The following is a 27,375-nucleotide window of genomic DNA, read 5'->3' as shown; positions in this document are numbered from 1 at the left end:
TCTGTGCAGACATTCCAACCCGCCTGGACACCTTCCTGTGTAACCTCATCTGGGTGTTCCTGCTCCATGGGGGGATTGCACTGGATGAGCTTTCCAGGGCCCTTCCAACCCCTGACACTCTGGGATTCTGTGAAAGGACCTGCAGCCACTCGCTCCCAGGCACCCACGTCTTTCCCAAACGAGAGATGCTCTTGTGGAGACATCGCTTTGCTACAGCAAATGCTCATTTTGGGGTATGAGTGTGTTATTCCACCCACGGTGGTGGGTGCACAGTCTGGGTGGGTGGGTGACCAGCACCAAGGTTAGAAAAGGAGCTCTAAACCCAATATTGCAGATGGAATCTGAGCTAATCACTCACTCTACACACACAGATTAGATTTTACCGTTAACCCTAATCGCGTCTCTCCTCTTTTAGCAATACGAGGCCATCGGATTTATTATTTCTCCAAATGCAAACGTCCCAACAAATTCATTTCCAAGCAACTCAGCCAGGTTCTGGAGGTTTAAGATAACTCTGGTAGTGTTACCTCAGGCTGAGGAAAACAAACAAGCAGTCCAATCCACGCTTCAGGATGCTGAGGAGCTAAAATGAGGTTTTCTTGCTCCTTCCTCCCAGTGCTAATTTGCTGCTTTGTCACCGGCAGCCAAACTCTGCTACCCCCAAGGCCAGCTACCTCACCGTAATTCTGAATTTAGCTTTGATAAGATTTACATTAAACATGAATAAACATAAAAAACAATCTGAACACGACAGGAAGGATCAAACAAACCCCCAGAGACACAGAAATTGTCTAAATAAGCTGCTGTGAAATGCTGCCCCCTCATTATGGGGCCAAGATCTTGCAAATAAAAAACCAAATAGAAGAATGAGCAGAAGAAAGTGCGATAAGCAGCCTGAGCTTTAGCTTTTATTTTATGCAGTGGAATTAAAAGCTACCGTGCTGCATCAGTGTTGTAGATAATTGCACTATAACCGTTTTATAGATATTAAATATATTAAAAACTGTAAACCGAGGTCTTTTTCCAGTTTATGGGTGTGAAAATGGAGCCAAAGAGTAGATGCGCTGCCCATGACTACGAGAGCCTGAGATGAGATTCTCTGGTCCTTGTACTTACGTTATAGAGGGGGATGGTCTTCATCACCTTGTACTGCTTCATAGGGTCCATCTTATAAAGGTGTCGATCGGTGATGAAGATTGCTCTGTCCTCCACCTTATTAAAGCGATTCACCTGGAAAGAAGCAAATATTCAGCCTCATTCATCGCTGCAAGAACACGCAGAATAAAACTCTGCCCTGGTGAATATGTAAAACTCATAAAGTAAATGCACACAACTTGCATGGCTCTGAAACAGGTTTTCTCCACAGGTCTTGAAATAGTGAAAAGGGAAGATGGACTCTGCAATCCCGTGTTATAAATAGAGAAACGCAGAGTTTTGGGGGAGCAACATTCCCAAAATTGGCCTGGGCAACCTGGGGAAGCCCACGGTCTCACCCAAATGAAGGACTGATGGTTTCCCCTAAAAACATTCAACCTGCGCCCCTGTCCCCTGGCAGACACCGAGCCCAGGCCCACGGCTGTCGTTCCTACATGATATATGTGCCTTTTTCACCCCAAAAGCACGATGCAGAGTCCCTGCCCCAAACAGGGTGCGACCAGGGTCTGGGACAGTCCAGACCAGAGGTGTTTGGAAGTAGATGCTTTGGCCTATCCTAAATTTGAGCGGGTCCCATTTCTCCCTTTTAAACCATCCGTGCTTTGGACAGATGTCAGTAATTTGCCCAGGAAGTGGTGCTCAGACTATCACAGGATTGTTTTGGTTGGAAAAGACCCTCAAGATCATCGAGTCCAACCATTCCCCACCCCTGGCACTGCCCCATGTCCTGAGAACCTCATGTCCGTCTGTCCAGCCCTCCAGGGCTGGTGACTCCAGCACTGCCCTGGGCAGCCTGTTCCAATGCCCCATAGCCCTTTGGGGAAGAAATTGTTCCCAGATCCAACCTCAACCTCCCCTGGTGCAACTTGAGGCCGTTTCCTCTGCTCCTGGCGCTTGTTCCTGGGGAGCAGAGCCCGACCCCCCTGGCTCCAAGCTCCTTTCAGGCAGCTCAGAGATCAGAAGGTCTCCCCTCAGCTCCTGTTCTCCAGCTGAACCCCCCAGGTCCCTCAGCCGCTCCATCACACTTGTGCTCCAGCCCCTCACCAGCTCCGTTCCCTTCTCTCCACTCGCTCCAGCACCTCAAGGTCTTTCTTGAGCCCTCAGCTGATTTCGGTGCCACCATTTTGTGCACTGAGGTGATCTCAGCACCCCTGGGGCCGCCGTTTTGAACCCTGAGGTGATTCTGGTGCCGCCGTTTTGAGCCCTGAGCTGAGGGGCCCAGAACTGCCCCAGCATTGGCGGTTTGGCCTCCCCAGGTCCCAGCACAGGGACGGTCGCTGCCCTGGGCCTGCTGGCCACACCAGTGCTGGTACCAGCCAGGATCCTGCGGCCTCTTGGCCACCTGGGCACATGCTGGCTTATGTTCAGCCGCTCTCACCAACACCCCCAGGGCCTTTTGTGCCGGGCACTTTCCAGCCATGGGGTTGTTGTGCAGCCTAACTCACTAATCTGACGAAAATTTGCCCTTTTCATGAACTTGGCAAGGGAAGGACACAAAAAGCATCAGAGCCACTGCAAGGGAAAAAGGGTGAAGCCCTGGGCAGTGATAAATGGAGGAAGAAAACAGGCCGGTTCTGCCGAGCAGCAGTAAGTTCCGAGCTCGGTTCAGCCCTGCCAGCCCCATACTGTGAGCAGCAGATTTTCTATAGAGGTCGACATCGCTGAGCTCATTTTAACTCGACTTGGTGCTCTGTTAAGGACACGGTATTCAAGGCGAGGATGTCAAAGGATCACTGGTATAGCTCCAGCTCAAAAGAAACGCTTTGAACAGGAGCTGGTTGCCCAGCTGTGCTGTCTGGGGCTGTTGTGTGAACACAGAGAGCAGAGCTCCAGCATTCCGGAGCAAACAAGAAAGTACCAGAGCTTAACTGGCCACTGAGTGAGACTTTTAGTTGTTTTGCTTTGTATTTTTTCATTAAATGTTTGTACGGTTCTCAGGTGGTTTGGAATCTGCCCTCCAGTCTATTGATTCCCAATCGACTCCTGTAAGGTACCTACAACTAAGAAAATCAACGTGCACTTCACACAACTTTAAGAGTGGCTTCCAAAAAGTGCCAAATGTGTTTTAATCTCCAAATGGTCTAGAGGTCCCTTCCCACCTCAATCACCCCGAGATTCCACCAGCCCATACACATAAGAAAACAGACTCTGAAGTGTTCCGACAGTTCCTAGCGCTCCGATGTGCAAAACTTAGTGTCACCACTGGGAAACATTAATATCTTCAAACCTTCGCGCTGCCACCGGGCTCTGCCGTTGTAAATTGAAGACTAATTAGAGATGCACGCCATAATTCAACGAACAACCATTAATTGCCTGCTGCGGCAAAGCACTATGTTATCACCTGTAATCTCCCTGGCAGTCAACAGCCGCAGAGATTATCCATGTATATATATGAAACCCTCACAGAACAATCTTAAGCATACTTTATATTTTCTTTTTTCCCAAATACCAAGCCTATGTAACAGTTCTGCTGCGGTAAAAATCAATTGTTGGAAGATGGCGACATGGGAAGCCCTGAGCAGGTACCACGGACCCAGCGCCAGCTCCAGTATCCGGTTGCAGTTCGTACATCACGTTTCTATGTAGTCAGAGCAATGGGAGAACAGATTATTTAAGCACCAGTTAATGATGCAAAGCAACAGACAGCCCAGCAGCAAGTCATGTATAGCGGCCATACAATTATATAATTGTCCTTAATTCCAGGTATTGTGAAGTTGTGAGTTCAGGTCTATTTTTGGCCACCAATCTGGTCTCCAGTGACCACAACCCTCCAGTGCCTGCCACATTAAATCACCAATACCGTTGTCAAATGCCACAAAAGCACCTCTGGAAAATCACTAAAAATATGCAACTGTTTATTAAAAACGTCCTCATTCAAAGGATACGAGATACTAGATGTTGTACCTTCACGGTACCATCTGATCCGGGGAAGATCCAGAAAGACTGAAGATAATAAATCACTGTTCCACACATTATGGAATTAGTGTGATTGTTTAGAGAAATAGAAGTGAGAGGATCACGTTATGGCAGGAATTAACATTATATTCTCTCCAGAGCAGTGTTTCCTACCCTGCGATCATGGCTTTATTCACATCTTTTTAAACACCGATCATTTACACAACCGTCGCAGCTCATCACAAATATTCTTCCAGGCCTCTAGTAGGATTTTCACAGAGGAAACACACGTCTCATTAACATTGTGCTTAATTTATCCAGAAAACACTCCACCAAAGGAGAACATTGATGTCATCTACCCTTTGAGATGCCCCAGGAGCCCGGGTACTAAATAGTCACCAGGCAAGATGTGAAATTTAGTGAAAATCAAGTGAGAAAGTAGCACACGAAGTAGAAACTATTACGTTTTTCATCAAGGCCAAACCGGAGTTGTCGGTGTAACACAGTCACAGCGACATTTATTAATCAATCGCGAAGGGCAGACAAGGGTGAGACGTGATGAGGAGGATGAATGTAAATAGGATTTTCCGAGGCGACGTCAGGAGACAACCAGAGAACTTCAATATTCTCAGTCAACAGGCGGCGGAGCGGCAAAGTTCAGAGCTGATCGAGGCAATAAATGCAAATTGGGGAGCTACATGACAGCTTTAAATTAACAGCACCACTCTGAAAAAGTCACTGAAGTTGATTCTGACAGCTCTGCATAGATCTGGGCACAAACACACCGGGAATAAAGTCCTGGGTGCCACGGGCTCACCTGGAATAGGGTGTGAAACACCAGTACGGTGAACATGGAGGAGACTCTAATGGTTCAGAGAAGGTGAAGAACACGACGGAGGGCCTGGAAAACCTCACAGGAAGAGATGCTGAATAACTGGGATTATTTTAGGAAGGAGATGAATGGGAGAAAAAAAATAAAGGCTATGAAACACTGAATGGCCCAGAGAAAGCAGGTCAGGAGTGTCAGCTGCTGTGTGAGCAGACAGCACAGGCTCCTCGGATGTAACTGGGCCGTGTCTCGGGAGCTTCAGCAAAGGCTTCTCCAGCCTGGCAGGCTGGGATGTGCTCCTCACAGACCTCACACCTGATGCTGTGTGGCTACAGTTCCCAAACACGACTTTTTGGTTTATCTTTTTTTTTTTTAAAGAGTTGGACATCAGCATCTGTTCACTGACATGATTCTGCTTGTTGCTGCCGTCACAATGTCCTCCCTCTCGTCCATAGAATCGTGGAATGTTTTGTGTTGAAGGGATGTTCCCAGCTCCCCAGTGCCCCCCCTGCCATGACAGGGACATCTGCACCAGCTCAGGTTGCTCAGAGCCCCGTCCAGCCTGGCCTGGGATGTCTCCAGGATGGTTCAGCCACCACCTCTCTGGCCAACCTGGGCCAGGCTCTCACCACCCTCAGGGCAACAATTCCTTCCTCATGTCCAGCCTGAATCTCCCTCCTTTAGTTTCAAACCATCACCCCTTGTCCTATCACAACAGGCCCTGCTCAAAAGTCTGTCCCCATCTTTCCAATCAGCCCCTTTTAAGTCCGGAAAGGCCGCACTAAGGTCTCCCTGGAGCTTCTCTTCTCAGCTGAACACCCCAACTCTCTCCCCTGTCCCCCAGCAGAGCTGTTCCAGCCTCGGGTCATTCCTGTGGCTCCTCTGGCCCCTCTCCAGCAGCTCCATGTGTGTCCTGTGCTGAGGACCCAGAGCTGGACCAGCACTGCAGGGGGGTCACACCAGAGTGGGGCAGAGGGGCAGGATCCCCCCAAACCTGCCGCCCACGGGACTGAGGATGCAGCCCAGGGGACAATCAATGAGCACACAGCCAGGTTGTTGCCGATCTCTCATCCACCTCCAGCACGGAGGCCTTGGTGACCAAGGGCGCAGAGCTCACTGAGCTTGTGACCAGGGCCACCACACTGCACAAAGTCCAGCGGCCGTGGCCCAGACAACGGGGATGGGGAACATGCCCAGTGTTTGCAAGACAATATCAAAGCACAGTAGTTCTACAGGCATATTTTAAATCCTACGTCTTTCTTGCAGTTACCCACCGCCTTTCGTGTTTGCACTGAACAATACATTTGGCTAGAGACACAAATGGTGGTGGCTGAACCATCCCTGGAGACATCCCAGGCCAGGCTGGATGGGGCTCTCAGCAACCTGAGCTGGTGAAGATGTCCCTGCTCATGGCAGGGGGGCACTGGGTGACAACCAAAGGTCCCTTCGACCCAAACAATTCATGATTCTATGATTCTCTCACTCGAGAAGCAAATTCTCACTGCCCAGGAACTCGTGGCCTTTTCAGCTCTTCCCAAGCGATCGCTTTGCTCCAGGTGTCTCGTGCACCTACAGCATCTTTATGGAAATAAAACGTGCTGTGTTTTTATAAGTAAACTGTCACGTTGGGAAGCACGCACAGAAGAGACTCAGGCAAACGCCAGCACCATTGCAAATGCCACTAATCTTTTGATTTTGTAGGAGTAGAGACAGCCCGTCTGTTCTCAGCTCCAGCTCCGAGCCTCCCGGAGAACAGCCTTTCCCAGCATTGTGTTCTCTGCACCTTCTGGGCGTTTTTATTTATATCTTTGTTGATCCGAATGGAAATCGGTCTTAATTTAGCCTCCCCACCGGCATATGGGGAGAAATAGAAGTGTATCCTATAGCAGATCAACCTCCAAATGAGCTTTGCAGGGGCCTGCGGGCACCGCAGGGCATTGGGAAGAGATGGTTCTTCTCTCAAGGGAGTTTGATGCCACAAGGGAGAAAGTGGGAAGAAAAGCTTTATTCTACAAAAAAGAGAAGAGGAAACTTGTTTCCAAGGTGATACAACAAAATCTAGTGGTCGCCATGAAATATGCATTCGGTTTCCCAAGGCAAAGAACCTGAAAATTTCCTTTGAAAAAACAAAGAGTGTTGCAACGCTCGGAAAAAAAACCACGTCATTTTTCCATAGGCAGAAGCGACCTGGTTCTACCTATAGCCGCTGCGGGAAAGCAAGCGCGTGCGCCTCCCATCAGCGACGCTTCAAAGCCTCTTCACAACCTGCTATAAAAAGAGCTCCACAAGCTTCGGGCCAAACATTCTCACCCATTATTATTCATCTCAAGCTGTTGAATTCCAACCCCACGTGCTCAAGCTCTAGAAAACTCCCCCAGCAGTGACCGATGCTCCCAGAGAGTTGGTATTGACTGCCTTGACCTCACTGGAATAACGTCAATCAGCAGCTAAAAAAAACCATCTCAAAATAAATTAACAGTTAGCAAATATCTTACAGGCCATAAGATATGTTCTGTACATGAATATTTTTAAATATATCAACTTCAGGCTTAACCTGGGTTTATTCAAGTTGCCCAGGACTGTCCTTTTTCACAGAATCACAGAATTGACTGCGTTGGAAAAGCCCTCAGAGATCATCAAGTCCAACCCTTGGTCCAACTCCAGTCCATTGACTAGACCATGGGTCTGCACTAGATCGGGTCTGCACGTGAAGCGGGGCCGCGCTCTTCTCTCCATTTTCAGTGTCGTGTCCTTGTTGGGGAAGGCTTGGGTTATTCTCACCATGGCCGTGCCCTCACAGGCCTGTTGGGCCCCTTCCCAAAATCCAATGGGCTTTTATTTTTGATAGCAAATTAGCAATTAAAACAAAAGAATGCGTCACATCTGTTTCAGACACACGGGCCTGACGCGCTTGACGCATCATCGGAACACACAGTTACCAAGAGAACGCACAAAACCTCTTCGTTCGCTGAAAAAACACTTAGATCTTATTTGCTACAAATTGGTAAGGGCAGGTTGGTTTCACAGAATCACAGAATGGACCGAGTTGGAAAAGTCCTCAGAGCTCATCCAGTCCAACCCTTGGTCCAACTCCAGTCCATTCACTAGATCATGGCACTAAGTGCCATGTCCAATCTCAGTTTAACAACCTCCAGGGTCGGTGAGTCCAGCACCTCCCTGGGCAGCCATTCCAATGCCTGACCACTCTCTCTGCACAGAATTGATTCCTAATCTCCAGCCTCAGTTTCCCCTGGCAGAGTTGAAGCCCATGGCCCCTTGTCCTATTGCTGATGCCTGGGAGAAGAGCCCAATCCCCACCTGGCTACAACTGCCCTTCAGGTAGTTCTAGAGAGTGCTGAGCTCAGCTCTGAGCCTCCTCTTCTCCAGACTGAACAAGCCCAGCTCCCTCAGCCTCTCCCCATAGGGCTCGTGTTCAAGTCCCTTCCCCAGTCTTGTTGCTCTTCCCTGGACCCGCTTTCTTTTTCCAAGAAAGCAGCTTATTAGACTGTAATTATCTGGAAATGTTAAAGAAAAGGCAGCTAATGTTGCTGGTGAGAGCCCAGAACTGCTCTGCAGGCTGTGTGAGGATTCGGTGCCTTCCCAAGGGCCCCAAAGGAGTTTGATGCTGCTCCAGAAATCCAACGTTCACCTCACTGTGCTCTCTCATTACCAGAAACACCTTCCTGCGCGACCCAGGGACCAGCAAGAACCTCAGCTAAGCTCAATAATGAGAATATACCACGAATGAACTTCAGCAACCTCATCCTGCGGGCCGACACTTTGTTCAAGAGTGTCATTCAAGGGAAGCAACAAAATCACCTTGTAATCAATTCCGTTTTCACTTCTATAACTCACTCTTCAGCCCCCCACTAAAGCTTCGCACGCACTAAATTTCAGCTGTGAAACAAAGGGTAACAGCCAATTTGCAAACCCGCAACAAGCCGGGTTTAGCACTAAACCTCTGACAAAGCTCCCTGCGGTGGCAGGCGCTGCCTTTCCAGCGCTCCTGGCGCCCAGGCGACTTTTACGCACCAAGTGCCGCCCTCGTGTAAATCACACGCGGTATGATATGGGGAAGCGAAAGCAGGATAAGGCTACAAGGAAGAAATGCTGTTATTTGAAAAAGGAAGAATGAAGCGGTGGAAGAAATTCCCCCCGTGCACAGCACCGCAGGCTGACCTCAGGCTGCAGGAGATTTGGGTAAGAGGCAGAATGCTAGAGCTTGTATTTCTGACAAAAGAAACACCATTTTATAAAGACAGCTTAGGATAGAAATGGTTTCATGGGAAGAGTTAAAGGCCAGAGTCGCTGTCCTGGTTTTGTTAAGGACAAGTTTCTCTTTTAGTGAATTTGCCTGTCAGCTCAAGCTTCATATGAGTTGCATTTTCCTGGAGAACCAGATGCATGTTTTGGTAACATAGCAATGGGATGTGAGGTTATTGATAAGCATGGATGGACATCGGGGCAATGAGAAATAGGTGACCAAGCAACTGACCAACGGTGTATAACATCCCATTCACGTGAATACTTCATATAAAGTGGGAGATCACGTGGATCTCGTCCCTTTTTATTCCCTTTTCCTTACGGCGACATTAGGAGAGGAACTTGCGAGTCGTCCCCGTGAACTGAGGCCAGTGACAGACTGAATCCAGCTCCGCTTGGCTGCAGAGTCCAGTCCAGGACTTCGGCTGCCGGCTCTGCAGTTGCTGAGACTTTCCAGATTGGTTTTGTAGATTTTGTATTATTTTCTCTATTTTTATCAGTAGCATTAGTAAAACACTGTTAATGTTTCCAACTCTCTTCTCTCTGTCCTTCTTTCCCTCCCGATCGCCTGTGCTGAGTGGGAAGGGGGGTTAACAATACACCTGCCACGGTTTTATTGTCACCCTGCAATCTAAACCCTCAACAGTCGCTTACATGCTCCGCATGAGTTTTCGCTTTGTCTGCAAATCCAATGTTCAGATTTAAGGCACAAGAAACTACCCAAATAAATGCACTGGCTGGGAAGTGAAACGGTAAATCTTGGAATGTCAAATCTTTGTCTTTTCTGTATTTTCTGCTTTCAGTTGAGCTGCTTTTTCTCAGTATTCCTGTTAAGCTAAAACTTCCCTCCCTTCTGAAAGCACCAAAAGGAATGGTTGAGGCTGAGGAAGAAATCCAGTTTCTAACAGGTAACATCTGCCCATCTCCCGCCTGCTTTTATTACTGAGGTGCTGGGACACCAGCGCAACAAACCCCAGCAGGAAATGGAGATTTCCAGCAAAAAGGACGAACAGGAACAAGAAGAACCGCTCAGACACGTGCTGAGGGAGGAGCTCCGGGCTGCCCAGCACCCACCAGCACCAGGAGCGCATCTGCCCTTTGGAAATCTCATCTCACAGTATCACAGTATGTTTGGGATTGGAAGGGACCTCAAAAGCTCATCCAGTGCAATCCCCCCATGGAGCAGGAACACCCAGATGAGGTTACACAGGAAGGTGTCCAGGCGGGTTGGAATGTCTGCACAGAAGGAGACTCCACAACCCCCCTGGGCAGCCTGGGCCAGGCTCTGCCACCCTTATTGAGAAGAAGTTTTTTCTCAAATTTAAGTGGAACCTCCTGTGTTCCAGCTTGATCCCATTACCCCTTGTCCTATCATTGTTTGCCACCGAGAAGAGCCTGGCTCCATCCTCGTGGCACTCACCCTTTATATATTTATAAACATTAATAAGGTCACCCCTCAGTCTCCTCTTCTCCAAACTAAAGAGCCCCAGCTCCCTCAATCTTTCCTTATAAGGGAGATGCTCCACTCTCTTAATCATCTTCATTGCCCTACGCTGGACCCTCTGCAGCAGTTCCCTGTCCTGCTGGAACTGAGGGGCCACAGCTGGACACAAGATTCCAGGTGTGGTCTCCCCAGGGCAGAGCAGAGGGGCAGGAGAACCTCTCTGACCTACTGACCACCCCCTTCTAACCCACCCCAGGTCCCATTGGCTTCCTGGCCACAAGGGCCCAGTGCTGGCTCATGGTCACCCTGCTGTCCCCAGGACCCTCAGGTCCCTTTCTCCTACACTGCTCTCTAATATGTAATTTCCCAACCTATACTGGAACCTGGGGTTGTTCCTGCCCAGATTCAAGACTCTACACTTGCCCTTGTTAAATTTCATCAGGTTATTCCCCGCTCAGCTCTCCAGCCTGTCCAGGTCTCTGATGGCAGCACAGCTTCCAGTGTCAGCCACTCCCCCCACCTTGGTGTCACCAGCAAACTTGCTGACAGTCACTCTATTCCCTCGTCTAAATCGTTAACGAATATATTGAATAATATTGGCCCCAGCACTGCCCCCTGAGGCACTGCACTGGATACTGGCCTCCAACTAGACTCCCCACCAGTGACTACCACTCTCTGGCTTCTCTCCTTAAGCCAGTTTGCAACCCACCTCACTACTCTATTGTCCAGACCACACCTCCTCAGTTCAGCTGTGAGGATGCTGTGGGAGACTGTGTCAAAGGCTTTACTGAAGTCAAGGTGACCACATCCACCGCTCTGCCATCATCCACCCACCTTGTTACATCTCCCTACCCTTGCACAGATCGCCCTTCGAAGCTTCATCAGGAGCCAGCGGGAGAAACAGAAGGATTTAAAAGCTTAAAAGTTGCGTAAGAGCAAGAAAAATCGAACTCCCCCATCAGGTGTTTATATATAGATATATGTATATATGTAATACACATACTGCCCAGGTAATTCCCCTTGCTGTCATTCCATCCCCACCCAAACCAACAACCCCATCATCACACCTTGAAGAACCGAATGTTGTATTGTTGTAATTATCCCAGTTTAGCCAGAAACGGCAACAACTTTGAAATATTTCATTAAATGAATCAGAAGAATCATTTTGCTTTCAGCCCAGAGTGAGTGGAATTCTCCTGCATTTCTTGCTCCCTAACGGAGGTTCCAGGCTGCACAATTGTCAAGAGGAGGTTGGGTCCAACCTCGCCCCGATCCTCCTTTAATGCCAACAATATAAACCAATATTCACCCATTCCTGTTGTTGTTCCTGTTCAATGGAACATTTGCAGAACCATAAACCAGAATCATGTATGTGCTCCACTTCTGGCAAGTGGGGACTGGCTGCAATAGCACATTTTAGAAATAAAAAGAACATACAAAGAACATATAATATAAAGAACATACAAAGAATATTCTTAGAAACACTTGAACCTCGGCAGCCCTGGCCTCCCATTGCAACTGGTTTAGTCTGTTGACTTGGTAAGATTCAAAATATCCTCTCCTGACAGACATTTACAACCAGAATAATTTAGATCATTATGAACTACCCACAAAGAATTAAGCAAGCGTATTTTTCTATGTATTTTTTTAAACTTTCCAACCAATTTAAGAGAAAAAAATCAAGTGAATTTATTGATGCTTCTGGAGCGACAGGAGCCACTCAAATCAAATGCCCCTTAGTGCAAGAGAGTTACGGATCCATCAAAAGATCACCTATTCCATTTAAGAGAGGACGGCGGTGACCTGCTGCCTGTCACAGCATCGCCAGCACCACCTCCTTACCCTGGGCTTCCCCAAATCCCACCGTGGCCACCAACCATCTCCCCGCCAGCAGGACCGCGCGCGTTACCTTGCGGACGTGACAGGCGAAGAGAACGTTCATGTATTTGTCTTTGCGTTTCAGCTCGTTGGCGACAGGGGTGAAAGAGCCGGCGGTCTGAGGGTGATCTGGCTTCTGCAAGAGCAAAAACAGGCACGTAACTCTTCCCGATGGCTGAAAAAAGCCGTCGCCGGCGTCAGGGCGGCCGGGGAGGGCTGCGGCCGCACCGCTGCCACCGGACGCCTCCTCCGCTCTCTGCCTCCCCAAAGAGTGGCATTTGGAGCTTTATGCGCTTTCTGCCCAAAAAAACAAACCTTAACAAAACAAAATGCTTAAAGGAAGGACGGAGTGAAAGGAAGCGATGCGATTTGCCCAGAGAGGATTTCTTTGTTCCTTTTCATTTGATGCTATTTCTTAACATCGCATTGTGGCCGGGATTGGAGGTGTATGTTGCCTTCTTTTCCAGCGCTGGCCATTTGAAGAGCGAGCCGATGGCGTCACTCGTTATCTTTTAATGCTGCTTGTGATGCTCAAGCCAGGCTTAGTATTCAAAAAGTCACTCCTGGTGCAGCAGAACTCAAAGACTCCGAAGCCCTCTAAACCCATCTAGAGAAAAAATGTCAAAGTGCTTCTCCTTCCCAGGAAACCAAGAGCCAATTGTTCAAACCTCCACCCTTTTCGCATCCTGAGCCCCAGGCACAGCATCCATCGCCCCACTCGTACTCACCAGCGCGATGTAATTCCCCTGCCAGGCTCTCTGCAGGCCGATGTCGGCTCGGTGACCCTTCAGCACCTCCATGGCGGCGACCTTGGCCCTCAGCTGAGGGAGGAGCTCCGGTGGGACACTGCGGATGAGCTCACCTGCCCGCCACCTGCCGCAAAACACCTGGATCAGTCCCACAGGCTGCACCGTGCGCCACGAGGGCTAATTCTGCCGGGTCAGCAGAGAAATCCTTCCATTGAATCATAGAATCACAGGATGGTTGGGGTTGAAGGGACCTTCGACCTTCATGAGCAGGGACATCTTCACCAGCTCAGGGTGCTCAGAGCCCCGTCCAGCCTGGCCTGGGATGTCCCCAGGGATGGTTCATCCACCACCTCTCTGGCCAACCTGGGCCAGTATTTTACCACCCTTTTATCTTTTTTATTGCATTCCCAAAGCTGGAACCAGCCGTTCACATTTTAAACTCACATATCATCTCTACGTCCTAACAAATGAGGCTGGTGTACTCCCCATCCCACATCCACAAGTCAACTACTGACACACCTGTTTGTAATAAAGTCTTTGCAAGCCCATTTTTTTGGCTCATTTGCAACATCATTCTCCTTTAACAGCTGAATTTGGCCCTACAATTAAAACCTACCCAACTACAACATGAAACAGGGCAGGGTATCCCACACTCCAGCCTTCAGCAGCAACTCCAGGTCTCCAGGATTAATGCTATGAAAAGTCTTTTAGTAACTAAAATGTTGTTGGTATGATAACAGAGCTTGTTCTGAGAGCAGAGCTCTCTACCCAGACTGGGTGTGGGTGGTTTGCAAGAGCCAGCTGGGGATAAACCCAAGGCTGACGATCTGGTGCGGGTGATAAACCCCATCAGCAGATGGGCTGGAGATCTCCAGGGGCTCCAGCCAGCCAACATTTCCCTTGTTCTGTGACTTCCAGAATGCATCATTTCTCAAATTGGAATCAGAACTTGTTTGTCTATGACTTACCAGAGAAAAAAATCACTAGATTTTAGATATGAGGAGGTTGTAACAGAAGTATCAAACACCTCTTTTGCACAGAGGATACGGGGAGGTAGTGGAATATTCCTTATTCTATTGCAGAAAAGTACTGACTGACTAGAAGAAGTCTTGATGAAGCTGATGAGATTTTCTCTCCCCACCCCCCATCTAACAGCAGCTGCTCTTTTCTTTTGACACCAACCAGAAATGCGCCAAGGAAGGAAATATAAAGTCTATCCTGACCAAACCTTTGAAGCAGAATAATTATTTGCCTGCTCAAGGGTACCAAAAGCCACCAACATAGAATCATTTTGGTTGGAAGAGACCCTCAGGATCATCGAGTCCAACCATAACCCAACTTCAGCACTAACCCATGTCCTGAGAACCTCATGTCCGTCTGTCCAACCCTCCAGGGCTGGTGACTCCAGCACTGCCCTGGGCAGCCTGTTCCAACGCCCCACAGCCCTTTGGGGAAGAAATTGTTCCCAGATCCAACTTCAACCTCCCCTGGTGCAACTTGAGGCTGTTTCCCCTCATCCTATCACGTGCTACTTGGGAGAAGAGACCAACCCTCTCCATGCTCCAACCTCCTTTCAGGCAGTTGTAGACACCGATCTTCATCTTCAACTAAGATCTTCATCTTCATCTACGACACCCAGTTCACCTTCTTCAGTCGTTTTCCAACATTTACAGAACACAAAACCTCGCTCCTCTAGGTTAGCCTGAAGAGACGAGAGGTGTTTTCTCTCCGTACCTGCGGTAAATGGCCTGGAGCGCCTCCTCGAAGCGCCGCAGCACTTTGGGCGGCGTGGGCCACTGCACGTGCTTGCCGTGGTCCTTCATCTGGCGCACGCCGTGGAAGCGCCGGGCCAGCTCGTGGATGTAGCCCTTGACCTTGGAGCGGCGGTAGTGCCGGAGGATGGTCAGGGCTGCCCGGGTCCTCTTGTAGCGCAGGCGAGCCAGAGTGCCCCTCCACACCTGAAAGGCAGGAGAGGAATAGTTTTAGCAACAAAAAGCTGGTTATTCTTTTGCTTTCCGTACTCCTGTACCGTTAGAAATCCAGAAACGTTTCATTTTAAAGGAAGCGACTTCTCCATGCCAGTCAAATCCAATTAAAACATGATAAACAAAAATCCACTTAAAACATCGCAGCGATGAGGTTCTTAGGGACATGGGTTTGAAGGGAAGCTGCCAAATTACTGTATACTGTAATTAAGTTATAAAAGACGTACCCATCATTAACCAATCAATGTGATAAACACTTTTGACCACCTGCAGAACAAGGGGATATTTTTCAAGTTTTAGATCCTTCTGCATGACAAGAAGGAGACAAAAGATTCACTAATACATTGTTTAGAAGCAGAGCGCTTAGTTCATATTTAACTAATAATTAATAGATGTACTGTAAGTAAGGAACTAAACAATTATAATTAACATCATCATTTCTTAGTATAGGTGTACTGTATGTAAAAATCTTTAAAAGTTGTAATGCATATGTAATAATTATGTGAATATAAGCAACACAAGAGCATCCAGTCACTGCAGCACTTATGGAGGATGATCCCCAGTGTTTCCCAGCACAGATAAAATAAAGAACGTCACTTAACAGTAGAATTGACTTTGCTGTTAAGTTTATTTCTCTGTGTCAGTTTAGTTGGGTTAGTGGTTGGACTCGATGATCTTGAGGGGTTTTTCCAACCAAAATGACTCTACGACTGAAAAAACGCCGTGTCTAACAGTGCATGGAGAAACCATTTGAGCTTTTGCTTTGGAAATAGTTGGGGGAATATTTATTCTGGCCGGGCACTGAAGGGCAAGCAAATAGACCAAAGAAATGACACCCTCTCAACTCGCTGGATGGGAATCCAGCTCCACCAGCATCGCTCTGAGTCTTATTTGTGGCTGGAGAGCATCAGAGGCAGAAAACACAACACGTTCTGCTCTTCTCCCTCTGTCACCCCGTGCAAAGAGGCACTTGGGACACGGTGTCCCCAGTTTGAAGAGCTCGGGCACGATGCGGTTGTGCCGCGTCTGTCCTGCAAACAGGTTTGGTTCCCTGGTAGAATTAAACTGGCAGGATAACGAGGCTCCTGCACACAAGGAGAGTTTTGCTGCTCGCTGCAGAGTTGACTTCCCTCTTGAGAACCATCCCATAGCACCACTGATGCATATCGAGCTTTCTACTTACAGAAGGATTAATTAATTTCCTGAGGCAATTTCCAACATGATACTTGCTTTATGAAACCGATGTCAAAGGTTCTCTTGACAGCTTTACTGATGATCCTGATATGTGGCTGAAAAAACCTCAATGTAGCAAGGGATACAGGAGATGCGAAGAGCTGCTCTTCTCTATACACTCAAAATTCAACGGGAGTACTGAATTAAGGAGGACTGATGGAATTTGTGCTCTTTTCTGAAGCAAAATTCAAGTGTGGAAAACTTGGATTGCTTGAGATGCTTAAACATAGACTGAAGTGTCACCGCCATCCAGAGACCTGGACAGGCTGGAGAGTTGGGCAGGGAAAAATTTAATGAAATAGAACAAGGGCAAGTGTAGAGTCTTGAATGTGGGCAGGAACAACCCCAGGTTCCAGTGTAAGTTGGGGAATGAGCTATTAGAGAGCAGCGCAGGGGAAAGGGAGCTGGGGGTCCTGGGGACAGCAGGGTGACCATGAGCCAGCACTGGGCCCTTGTGGCCAGGAAGCCAATGGGACCTGGGGTGGGTTAGAAGGGGGTGGTCAGTAGGTCAGAGAGGTTCTCCTGCCCCTCTGCTCTGCCCTGGGGAGACCACACCTGGAATCTTGTGTCCAGCTGTGGCCCCTCAGTTCCAGCAGGACAGGGAACTGCTGCAGAGAGTCCAGCGCAGCCACCAAGATGCTGCAGGGAGTGGAGCATCTCCCGTGTGAGGAAAGGCTGAGGGAGCTGGGGCTCTGGAGCTGGACAAGAGGACACTGAGGGGGGACTCATTCCTGGGGATCAATATGGAAAGGGGCAGTGTCAGGAGGATGGAGCCAGGCTCTGCTGGTGACAACCAGGGACAGGACAAGGGGCAATGGGTGCAAACTGGAACACAGGAGGTTGCACTTAGAGATGAGAAGCAACTTGTTCCCGGTGAGTGTGTCAGAGCCTGGCCCAGGCTGCCCAGGGGGGTTGTGGAGTCTCCTTCTGTGCAGACATTCCAACCCGCCTGGACACCTTCCTGTGTAACCTCATCTGGGTGTTCCTGCTCCATGGGGGGATTGCACTGGATGAGCTTTCCAGGGCCCTTCCAACCCCTGACATCCTGGGATTCTATGGATTCTATGGTACCTCTGCCCGTTCACCTTGGCCCAGAGCCTGTGCCTGGCTGGGATTTGGAGATCAAAGGCAGCAGATGGCTCTTGAGCTCCTTCTGAAGCATTTCCATCAATGTCACTCCAATTTGAGGTTTGCTCTACCCTGCTGTTGATTTTTCCTGAGAGATATATGGGTGTGCCTCGTTGAGTCTTCTGTTTTTCTGCCAGATCTGGTTGAAGCTGTTTGGTGCTTCCCAAGATATCAGGGTAACCTCAGGTGGTCAGATGGGGCCAGGGTTATCAAATCTTTAGTCTCGTTGCTATGGAAAGCCATTCAGGCACTTGTAGACTTTGTTCCTTGCCGTTTGCTTTCCTACAGGCTCTTTTTGCCACCTCTGGTTATGGCCGGGGAGGTGGGAGAGACGACTGGGACCATGAGAAGCTCCAGACCAAGAGAGATCGGCCCACACGGCTCTGGGTGCTCAAGGATCCCAGCGGCTCCTCCCTCCTCCTTTGGCAGCTTCTGAAATGAGGACTTGCACAAAAAGTGCCCGAGTGTTCATCCAACCCAAGAGTCACATCTTACCTTGCGGAAAGCACCGGAATATTTTCTGAACGATGTTTATTTCACATGGTTTTGGAATAAAATGTAATCAATTAAAATTCAAATGAATGGAAAAGGAGAGCTGGAGGTGCCTTTGGAAGCAGCTGACAAAGCTCAGTGCGCTCCTAGGGGAGTTTCTAAGGTTAAAGTAACCTAATACAGACCATCGCCTCACAGAATATAAACCCTATATAATCCCAATCTATACATTGCAGACTGCAGCCTGTGTCTGAGCGAAGAATTTCCCATTAAAAGAGAAAAAATAAAAGGGAAGAAAGAAAGGAAATCAATGCAATGGGCCCTGCAGAGCCCAGGGAAACGCAGCCGAGCAGACAGGGCAGGCCCGCGATGCCGAGGTCTCCTCGCCTGCAGTCATCCACGGAGAAAGAGATAATCTAGACATGACCTAGATGCTGCAATCTCTGCGAATGCACAAGAAAACCTACCGACGAGCCAGCAAACCGATGCCCAGAATGCAGCCAACAAACCGAGCCGCTCGAAATGAAACACCTGGGTGTTCTATTTTCGAGCCGTTCTGCTCAGAAAACTCTTTGGCGGCTGCAGGAACGCAGCCCAGTCCTCCCACAGCCTCCCCGAACCCTTCCCCGATCAATATTTCATGCCGCCCTGCAGGCATCCGGATGGGAAAATAAACCAGAATGCAACTAGAAATGTGCACAGGCCTGAACCTTCTCGCGCAGCTTTGAAGGATCTCAAATAAGAAAGGTTATTAAATATTAAAGCCCGTAGCGCGGTTCTGCCACGGGCTCCTCCGAGGCACCGCAGCTGAATAAATGCTGGAATCTGAAGCCAGCTTTAATTATATTATCCCTGATTGCTTCTGAAAGGGGTCGTCTCCGGGCAGGGCAGTGCTGGTGCTCACATGCAGCACCCACCACATTCGGCATCAGCCTTTTCCCAATTCAAATTCGGATCCCGTGGAAGGGTTGAGGCAAACGGTTCTTAAACCAAAGCCTCCCCATTCTAACAGATCGCATTACCAAGTGTATAAACAGCGAGTGGGAAGAGCCGCTTAATTTCCTAAACACTGTTTTCTCTTTTCACGTGGGTCAGCTGAACAACGTTCCTTCTGTTCTGCTTCATAGGAACAAAGCTGCACAAGCTTGGTAAGAGAGAAGGGTCCCACTCGGAGATTAATTAGATTGTACTACTAATAAATGTAAAAATAATCAGAGGAACGGCGGTGATGTTGAACGGCACATGCGGGACGTGCCGGGGTGCGCAGGATGCAGGGTCCTCCTGCCGCTCGGGGCTTCTGCAGCTCCTTCTGCTGCTCAGCAACGGCTGCAGCCAACGCGATGCTGCTGCATCCTATGAGAAGAGCTGCTGCATCCCATGAGACTGAGCTGCTGCATCCTATGAGAAGAGCTGCTGCATCCTACGAGAAGAGCTGCTGCATCCCATGAGACTGAGCTGCTGCATCCTATGAGACTGAGCTGCTGCATCCATTGGGACTGAGCTGCTGCATCCTATGAGAAGAGCTGCTGCATCCTATGAGACTGAGCTGCTGCATCCCATGAGAAGAGCTGCTGCATCCCATGAGACGAGCTGCTGCATCCTCTGAGACTGAGCTGCTGCATCCCATGAGACTGAGCTGCTGCATCCTATGAGAAGAGCTGCTGCATCCTATGAGACTGAGCTGCTGCATCCCATGAGAAGAGCTGCTGCATCCCATGAGAAGAGCTGCTGCATCCCATGAGACTGAGCTGCTGCATCCCATGAGACTGAGCTGCTGCATCCCATGAGAAGAGCTGCTGCATGCTATGAGAAGAGCTGCTGCATCCCATGAGACTGAGCTGCTGCATCCTATGAGAAGAGCTGCTGCATCCTATGAGAAGAGCTGCTGCATCCCATGAGACTGAGCTGCTGCATCCTATGAGACTGAGCTGCTGCATCCATTGGGACTGAGCTGCTGCATCCTATGAGAAGAGCTGCTGCATCCTATGAGACTGAACTGCTGCATCCTATGAGACTGAGCTGCTGCATCCCATGAGAAGAGCTGCTGCATCCCATGAGAAGAGCTGCTGCATCCCATGAGACTGAGCTGTTTCATCCTATGAGACTGAACTGCTGCATCCCATGAGACTGAGCTGCTGCATCCTATGAGACTGAGCTGCTGCATCCTATGAGACTGAGCTGCTGCATCCTATGAGAAGAGCTGCTGCATCCCATGAGAAGAGCTGCTGCATCCTATGAGACTGAGCTGCTGTATCCCATGAGAAGAGCTGCTGCATCCTGTGACAAGAGCTGCTGCATCCTATGAGACTGAGCTGCTGTATCCCATGAGAAGAGCTGCTGCATCCTGTGACAAGAGCTGCTGCTGCTGCACTTCAGCCGGAAAACCTTGGGAAAAGCTCCTTATCATCTATTCGCCAGGCCTTGCGATGTCCGTTTGGTGCCCCGGTGTCCCCGCACGGGCCATCCTGGGTGCACACTGCGGGATTTCCTGCCTCCGGCAGCGAGCAGGGAAGGAAAATGTCAGGAGAAAGGACATAACTTGAGAGGAACAATCAGCAGAACAAGGTCGCTGCGTTAGGAGCAAGCAGGAATGTTCTCTCATCCCATGAAAATTCAAGGAAGAGTTTTTTCGCAGTGGATGTATCAAAATAGAGGTCACTGCGTGATCACCAGTGTTTTATCACTGGGCAAGACTGCAAGGACAACGAGAGGCACAGAACGATCTCCAACCATAGAGAAGTTAAATAACTAGGACACTTCTCTGTGGGAAGAGGGGACTGAGAAGGGATGTGACAACACCCAGAGTCCAGAGCAACGTCCTGACTGCTGGGGCAGGAATGAGCAGGAACCAGGGGAACATTGGAGGTGGAATCATAGAATCATTTCAGTTGGAAAAGACGCTCAAGATCATTGAGTCCAACCACAACCCACCCCTGTCCCTGCCCCATGTCCTGAGAACCTCATGTCCGTCTGTCCAGCCCTCCAGGGATGGTGACTCCAGCACTGCCCTGGGCAGCCTGTTCCAATGCCCCACAGCCCTTTGGGGAAGAAATTGTTCCCATATCCAACCTCAACCTCCCCTGGCGCAACTTGAGGCCGTTTCCTCTGCTCCTGGCGCTTGTTCCTGGGGAGCAGAGCCCGACCCCCCTGGCTCCAAGCTCCTTTCAGGCAGTTCAGAGATCAGAAGGTCTCCCCTCAGCTCCTGTTCTCCAGCTGAACCCCCAGGTCCCTCAGCCGCTCCATCACACTTGTGCTCCAGCCCCTCACCAGCTCCGTTCCCTTCTCTCCACTCGCTCCAGCACCTCAAGGGTTTTCTTGGTGTGAGGGGCCCAGAGCTGCCCCAGCATTGGCGGTTTGGCCTCCCCAGGTCCCAGCACAGGGACGATCGCTGCCCTGGGCCTGCTGGCCACACCAGTGCTGGTACCAGCCAGGATCCTGTGGCCTCTTGGCCACCTGGGCACACGCTGGCTCATGTTCAGCCGCTCTCACCAACACCCCCAGCTCCTTTTCGTTCTCCCCCATGGGCACATCCCCAACAACCTTTTCCCCAGCACGGATGTTCCTCTGAAGAACAGGGAGCTGGTTGTGGAGCTGAAGTGGCAGAAAATAACCTTTTCTTTTTCTTCTTTTTGGTAGTGGGGGGACAGGTTGGTTGGGTTTTGTTTCTTAGGGGAGGGTTTAGATTTTTTGGTTTGGGTTGGGTTGAGTTTGAAGCGCCTCGGTGGGTTCACTAGAAGCAGACGAGTGATGTTACCAGCAAAGGGAGACAAACAGCACAGAGCGAGCAGTGGGATCGGAGCTGAGGGATCAGCTTGGCCACACCGGCAACACGGCAGATAAATCCAATTTGTTTGACTTGATCCTTCAGCCGCACGCCGCTCCTCTGGCAGCACCTACAGCTCCTCCTTTCACAGCTTCTCCTTCTGCAGATCAAAGCACAGTCCGCGGTACAAATCCGCACGTAATTATACACCTATCGCCACTTACATTCACAAACACATCCCCTCAAGATGGTAAATGCCTTGAGTCCGGCTGGCGAACGCATCGCATCACGTTTGCTTTGGCTCACCGAACCGCAGCCCTCACCAGATTCTCGCTGCCCGTCCATAATCTGACATGAAAACGCCGCCTTTGCCGCAGCGATCGCTGCCCGTTGTGGGCACCGCTCCCCGGCGCTTCAAGGGCCCGCGGGGACGGCGAGGAAAGGGCAGGTGGGACATTAAATGACGCCGAGTTGGCCTCGGTTCAGCCTCGGTTCGCTTTGCCAGCTCTTCCTCGCCGGGTTTGGGGAAATGTTGCTATGGTGACGGCAGCTGAGCGACAGCTCTCCAGAGAGCGGTCGCTGCGGGGACACGGGGACACGGGGACACCGGCAGCACCAGGGCCACCGTCCCTCTGCACCCACCTCCTGGATTCGTGCCCAGCGCTCCCGCACAAGGACAATTCTCGCTCCCTCTGCACTGGGCAGCGAAGATTTAGTGAAGCGATGGCCACATGCAGCTGCGCCGCTCTGATGAAACGGCTCCGAAACACCGCACTGAATTATATGGACAAGATGCATCATCTCCGCATCCCGCACGTGCCGGCCGGGCTTGCTTTGCTTGAACAAAGCACCGTTCTGCAAAGCTAATGAATAGGTGGGAACGTTTCCAAGGGGAGGAAAAGCAATGGGGTTTTCTGGCAGCTTTACTGATTTTTATTATTAACATTAGAGCTGCTCCATTTGCATTCACAAAGACAACCGTATAGAGGGCAAGAGCACAGATACAGGGAACAAACTCGAATGCAGCACATAAAAACCTGTTCTGAGCTGGTGTCTCTAAAATGACCATTCAAGGTGAGGCCGACAGCGACGGCCCCGCTGCCGTACGGGTTTTCTGACACCAGACAGATCCCATCGTGGGGCCAGCGAGTTGCTTTGGTTCTATCACCCCCCATCTGCTCACCCGTGGGTTCGGTCTGGAGCAAAACCACGGCCTGGAATCTCACTAATGGTTTAATTGCAGGAGAAACAGGAGCGTGGAAGGTAAAGCTAAAAGAGAAGGGATGCAGGAGAATTATCTGCTTAAACTGGAAGGCGGTTTTAATTCAATTGAAGCAAATTCTTATAGTTGCTGAACAAAGGGAGCAGCGTTAAGGGTTAATGGTTACTCACACAACGAGGCTCTTCAGGTAATTACCGAAAGTCTTTTGATTTGTACGCGAGCAAGAACCCACATAATATACATTATTTATAATATCATTTCAGTGAAGATGTACATTTAAACCCACCAAGAACCAGAACTGCTCTGTGCACTGTACGCAGACCGTTCTCTCACGTTAAAGCATTCCTGCGCAAAGCAGAGCGTTATTGGACGTTTTAAGGCTGCGCTTTACGCTTCTCCCTCGGTTTTTATCACACAAGTGCCTGTTGGCACAACACCACATTTTACCTCCAGTTGCCTTTTCCTGAATTCAAACTTGATGAGCTCCAATGCAACAGAAGGCTCAATTATTTTTTTAAATCAAGCTAATCTCTCCTTTCCTTTTAGATCCTGTGACTCTCAGAAGCATCAATTTGTGTTAATCGGCCTTTGATTCTCAGAAGCAAAACCAAAGTAAGGAAAAGCAGCAAGAATTACATTTTCCTGTGAGTTTTCATGAGGAATCGAGAGCAAGACGAGCACAGAAATGAAGATACAGGCAGAACCGCTGCGATGCTTTCAGAGCACAGAGAGGCCTCTGCACATCTTCCTCTGCTTTTAATTGTGCTGAGTGTTCCTTTGCCAGCACTGCCCCATCTACCGGCAGCAGAGCCCACAGGTCTAACGGGAAAACAAGAGAAACACAGAAAACGCCGTAAAAATTCAACTGTTTCCCTGTTGGACTTAATGCTGTGCAAGGTGTTTCATTACAAACCTATAGAATCAAGCCAGCCGCTGTTGTGTGGTGAGCTGGATAGTAAGGATTTAGATTCATTAGTGTTTCTTGTCTTCAGCTGCAAGTTCCAGGGCTCTAAAGAGCTTTTCTGTCGGCATTTTACAGCGCGGTTGAAGAACATCCAGTGGGTTTCAACAGCCACAAGTGAACCGCAGTGGGGTTGAGCTTCTTCAAGTCTTCGGTACCTTGAGCACTCGAGGTGTCTTCCCCCACAAACCTTTTATTGGGTGAATTAGAACCTCACTAGAGATTTATCAGAGAGAAATAATGAAAAGATGGCTCCACCTGTCCAATTTTGACATTTTGTGCAGAAGAATGAGCCCTCCGAGTAGATTTGTGTTAGTTCTCCACTCGAGGGAAAAGAGAAAATGGGGGGAGGTTTGTGAAGCCATGGGACAATGGGACCTTGTGTCACTTTTGCTGATTGTCTCAAGAAGAGAAGCCCCCAAACCACTATAATTATTCTCTATATAATCCAGCACTCTTGATGCCACAGAAAACCACTCTGGCAAAATACCTGAGCTGATAATTATTCCTGACCAGGCGCTCACCTTCTAGCGGCAAAACCTCTGCAGCCCTGCTCTCCTCCGAGGTTGCTGAGCCCAGTTCAGACTATATAAGTGTGAAGCTTCCACCTAAATGAAAGGCCAGCAAACCCACCCGGAGTGATGTGCTGCTCTCAATATTGTGCTTCACGCTATTTGGTGGATTTTATCTGAAGGAGGAGCTTCGGTGCTCACCCTGCAGTGACACTTCATCTGCTTCCATAGCACAGACTGTTCCCCCAGCCCTGGCACTGCCCCATGTCCTGAGAACCTCATGTCCGTCTGTCCAGCCCTCCAGGGATGGTGACTCCAGCACTGCCCTGGGCAGCCTGTTCCAATGCCCCACAGCCCTTTGGGGAAGAAATTGTTCCCCACATCCAACCTCAACCTCCCCTGGCACAACTTGAGGCCGTTTCCTCTGCTCCTGGTGCTTGTTCCTGGGGAGCAGAGCCCGACGCCCCTGGCTCCAAGCTCCTTTCAGGCAGCTGCAGTTGTTATTCTTCACTAACTGCCCCTTTTCATTTCAATAAAGGTCAATTCCTCAGGCATTTAATGTGAAAATTGGAGTCACCTGGGAGCAAGGTGTCCCCCTGCAGCTTTATTCAACAAGGAATCCCTCGCCTGCTTTCCTCTGCTCCCTTTGCACCCGAGCTGGGCAGTGATTGCCCTGCTCCTGTGTTCTAACTCTGCAAGTTATAGCAGGTTTTTATGCAAAGCAACGGCCAGCAGTGTGCAAATCACCCCTTCCTTCTGCACCTCTTGCTGTATTTTTTGGTTTAAATTAGAGGACTCAGTAATAGGAAGCTCAAAGCTTAATAAATGAATACGCACAAACATCTGCCTCCAGTTCTTGGATGCTCCAGTGAGGATGATAAGAAAAAACAAGAGTGATTTTGCTCAGGTTCTGATAAAAACTCAATAATTATTAATAGACCAGTATGATGAGGGAGATACCAGAAAGGACGATCTGGGACGATGCTCATGGATGGATCATTGAATCATGGAATAGTTTGTGTTGAAGAGACGTTCCCAGCCCCCCCAGTGCCCCCCCCGCCATGAGCAGGGACATCTTCACCAGCTCAGGGTGCTCAGAGCCCCGTCCAGCCTGGCCTGGGATGTCTCCAGGGATGGTTCAGCCACCACCTCTCTGGCCAACCTGGGCCAGGCTCTCACCACCCTCAGGGCAACAATTCCTTCCTCATGTCCAGCCTGAATCTCCCTCCTTTACTTTCAAACCATCACCCCTTGTCCTATCACAACAGGCCCTGCTCAAAAGTCTGTCCCTATCTTTCCGATCAGCCCCTTTTAAGTGCGGAAAGGCCTCACTGAGGTCTCTTGGGATCCCGTCCCCCCTCTTCCCAGCCAGACTCCAAGGAAAACACTCCATGTCCCTTTTCTCACTCCGTCTTCCCCTCTCACTCATTTCCCTGCACCCTCAAGTGTTTTACCATTAAATGGATCTATACCATCAGCTACAGATCCACTAATAAACTTTCACACATGTAAACCTGCCTCAACATCAGCTGTTCATCACTTACATACTCACCCACAAAAGCTCCTCTACGTTTCTCTGCACCCCTGAGTAAAGAGCAAACTTTTTAAACAGCATCTAATAATCTCGTAGGTCCTATAGCTTGTGGTACATCACACAACACCAAGACCTCAATGCAGCTATAAAGGGCGACTGAAAAAGCTTTAAGAAATCCAGCAGTAATCAAACTCTACAATTGGCCAAGTCTCATTGTTTTCGCGCACGAGCCTGAAAAGGGAGCAAAAGTGTTTTAAGGAGCTTGAACTGAGTTTTTAATGCAGTAAATCGGGTTTTACCTTCTGCAGGAAGAGGACGATCCTGACGAGCATCTTGGCGTGCAGCTCCTCCAGGGTGAAGAGGGTTCGAGGCGTGCGGATGAAGATCTTGGTCTTGCCGTAAGCGACGTCGTGCTGGAAGCCGTGACACTCAATGAGCTTCTTCACAGCGTCTTTGTCTGACGGGAGGTCGTGGTTCGGCCACGTGAATTCCGAGATCATCTTGTACCTGAGATTCCAAGGTACAAATTGCAAATGTCAATGCATCATCTAGGCCAAGAAGGCCAATCTTTGACATGTCTTAGATATAATTGTGATCTAAATTCTAATAGGACTGATTATAGATAAGAATAACGTCATTATAGATAGAAACAACCTGTGTAGGAACCATGATCCTCAAAATTCAAGGAAAATGAATATAAGAGAGGTTTGATTTGGTGAGATGCTGAGGAACAAAACACTGTGAGGAACTCACATCATCAACACCGAACTGATGCAAAATGCCAAACCTCGCCATTCTCTTCCTGAGATTTGGCAGCTCCGTTATTCACACTCTCAGCATTCCATTTCCATTTGTTTTGCAGGGAACAACAGCTCTGGTTTGCTCCCGTTCTGCATCAGAAGCCAACTGGAATTAACTGTTTTGTCAGAAAACCGAAATGCAAAAATTCTGCACATAATTTTTGTTGTTTGCCCTTTCCGTATCCATTTCTAACAAATTCTATTATTCACTGAAGGAGCAGACAGTTCACTGCCACACTGTGCAAACACCACTGCCCGTAATGCTGGCTCAGTCATTCCCTCCCACCCTTACTATCAAAAACCCTTTTTACACTGAGGGAGAACGTAGATCCCAGAACCCCAGAGTGTCAGGGGTTGGAAGAGCCCTGGAAAGCTCATCCAGTGCAACCCCCCCATGGAGCAGGAACACCCAGATGAGGTTACACAGGAAGGTGTCCAGGCGGATTGGAATGTCTGCACAGAAGGAGACTCCACAACCCCCCTGGGCAGCCTGGGCCAGGCTCTGACACCCTCACCCCCAACAAGTTGCTTC

At 49.4% G+C, this 27,375-nt stretch overlaps 1 protein-coding gene across 1 annotated transcript in view; it reads right to left on the bottom strand.

The window, feature by feature from the left end:
* MYO1D (myosin ID) overlaps window positions 1–27,375 on the bottom strand; it is a gene marked incomplete at both ends in the record, with an annotated part of 145,280 nt that overhangs the window by 47,675 nt on the left and 70,230 nt on the right. The window contains 5 exons of the mRNA XM_080360011.1: window positions 1,117–1,230; window positions 12,496–12,600; window positions 13,193–13,337; window positions 14,948–15,171; window positions 26,343–26,550. Coding sequence (XP_080216137.1) covers window positions 1,117–1,230; window positions 12,496–12,600; window positions 13,193–13,337; window positions 14,948–15,171; window positions 26,343–26,550 — 796 coding nt within the window. The remainder of the gene's footprint in view (window positions 1–1,116; window positions 1,231–12,495; window positions 12,601–13,192; window positions 13,338–14,947; window positions 15,172–26,342; window positions 26,551–27,375) is intronic.

This window comes from Nesoenas mayeri (genome assembly GCF_963082525.1).
Source record: "Nesoenas mayeri genome assembly, chromosome: 26".
NCBI classification, from domain to species: domain Eukaryota; kingdom Metazoa; phylum Chordata; class Aves; order Columbiformes; family Columbidae; genus Nesoenas; species Nesoenas mayeri.
Note: the sequence above shows the minus strand (reverse complement) of the source record. Positions and strands in the feature narration are given on the sequence as shown.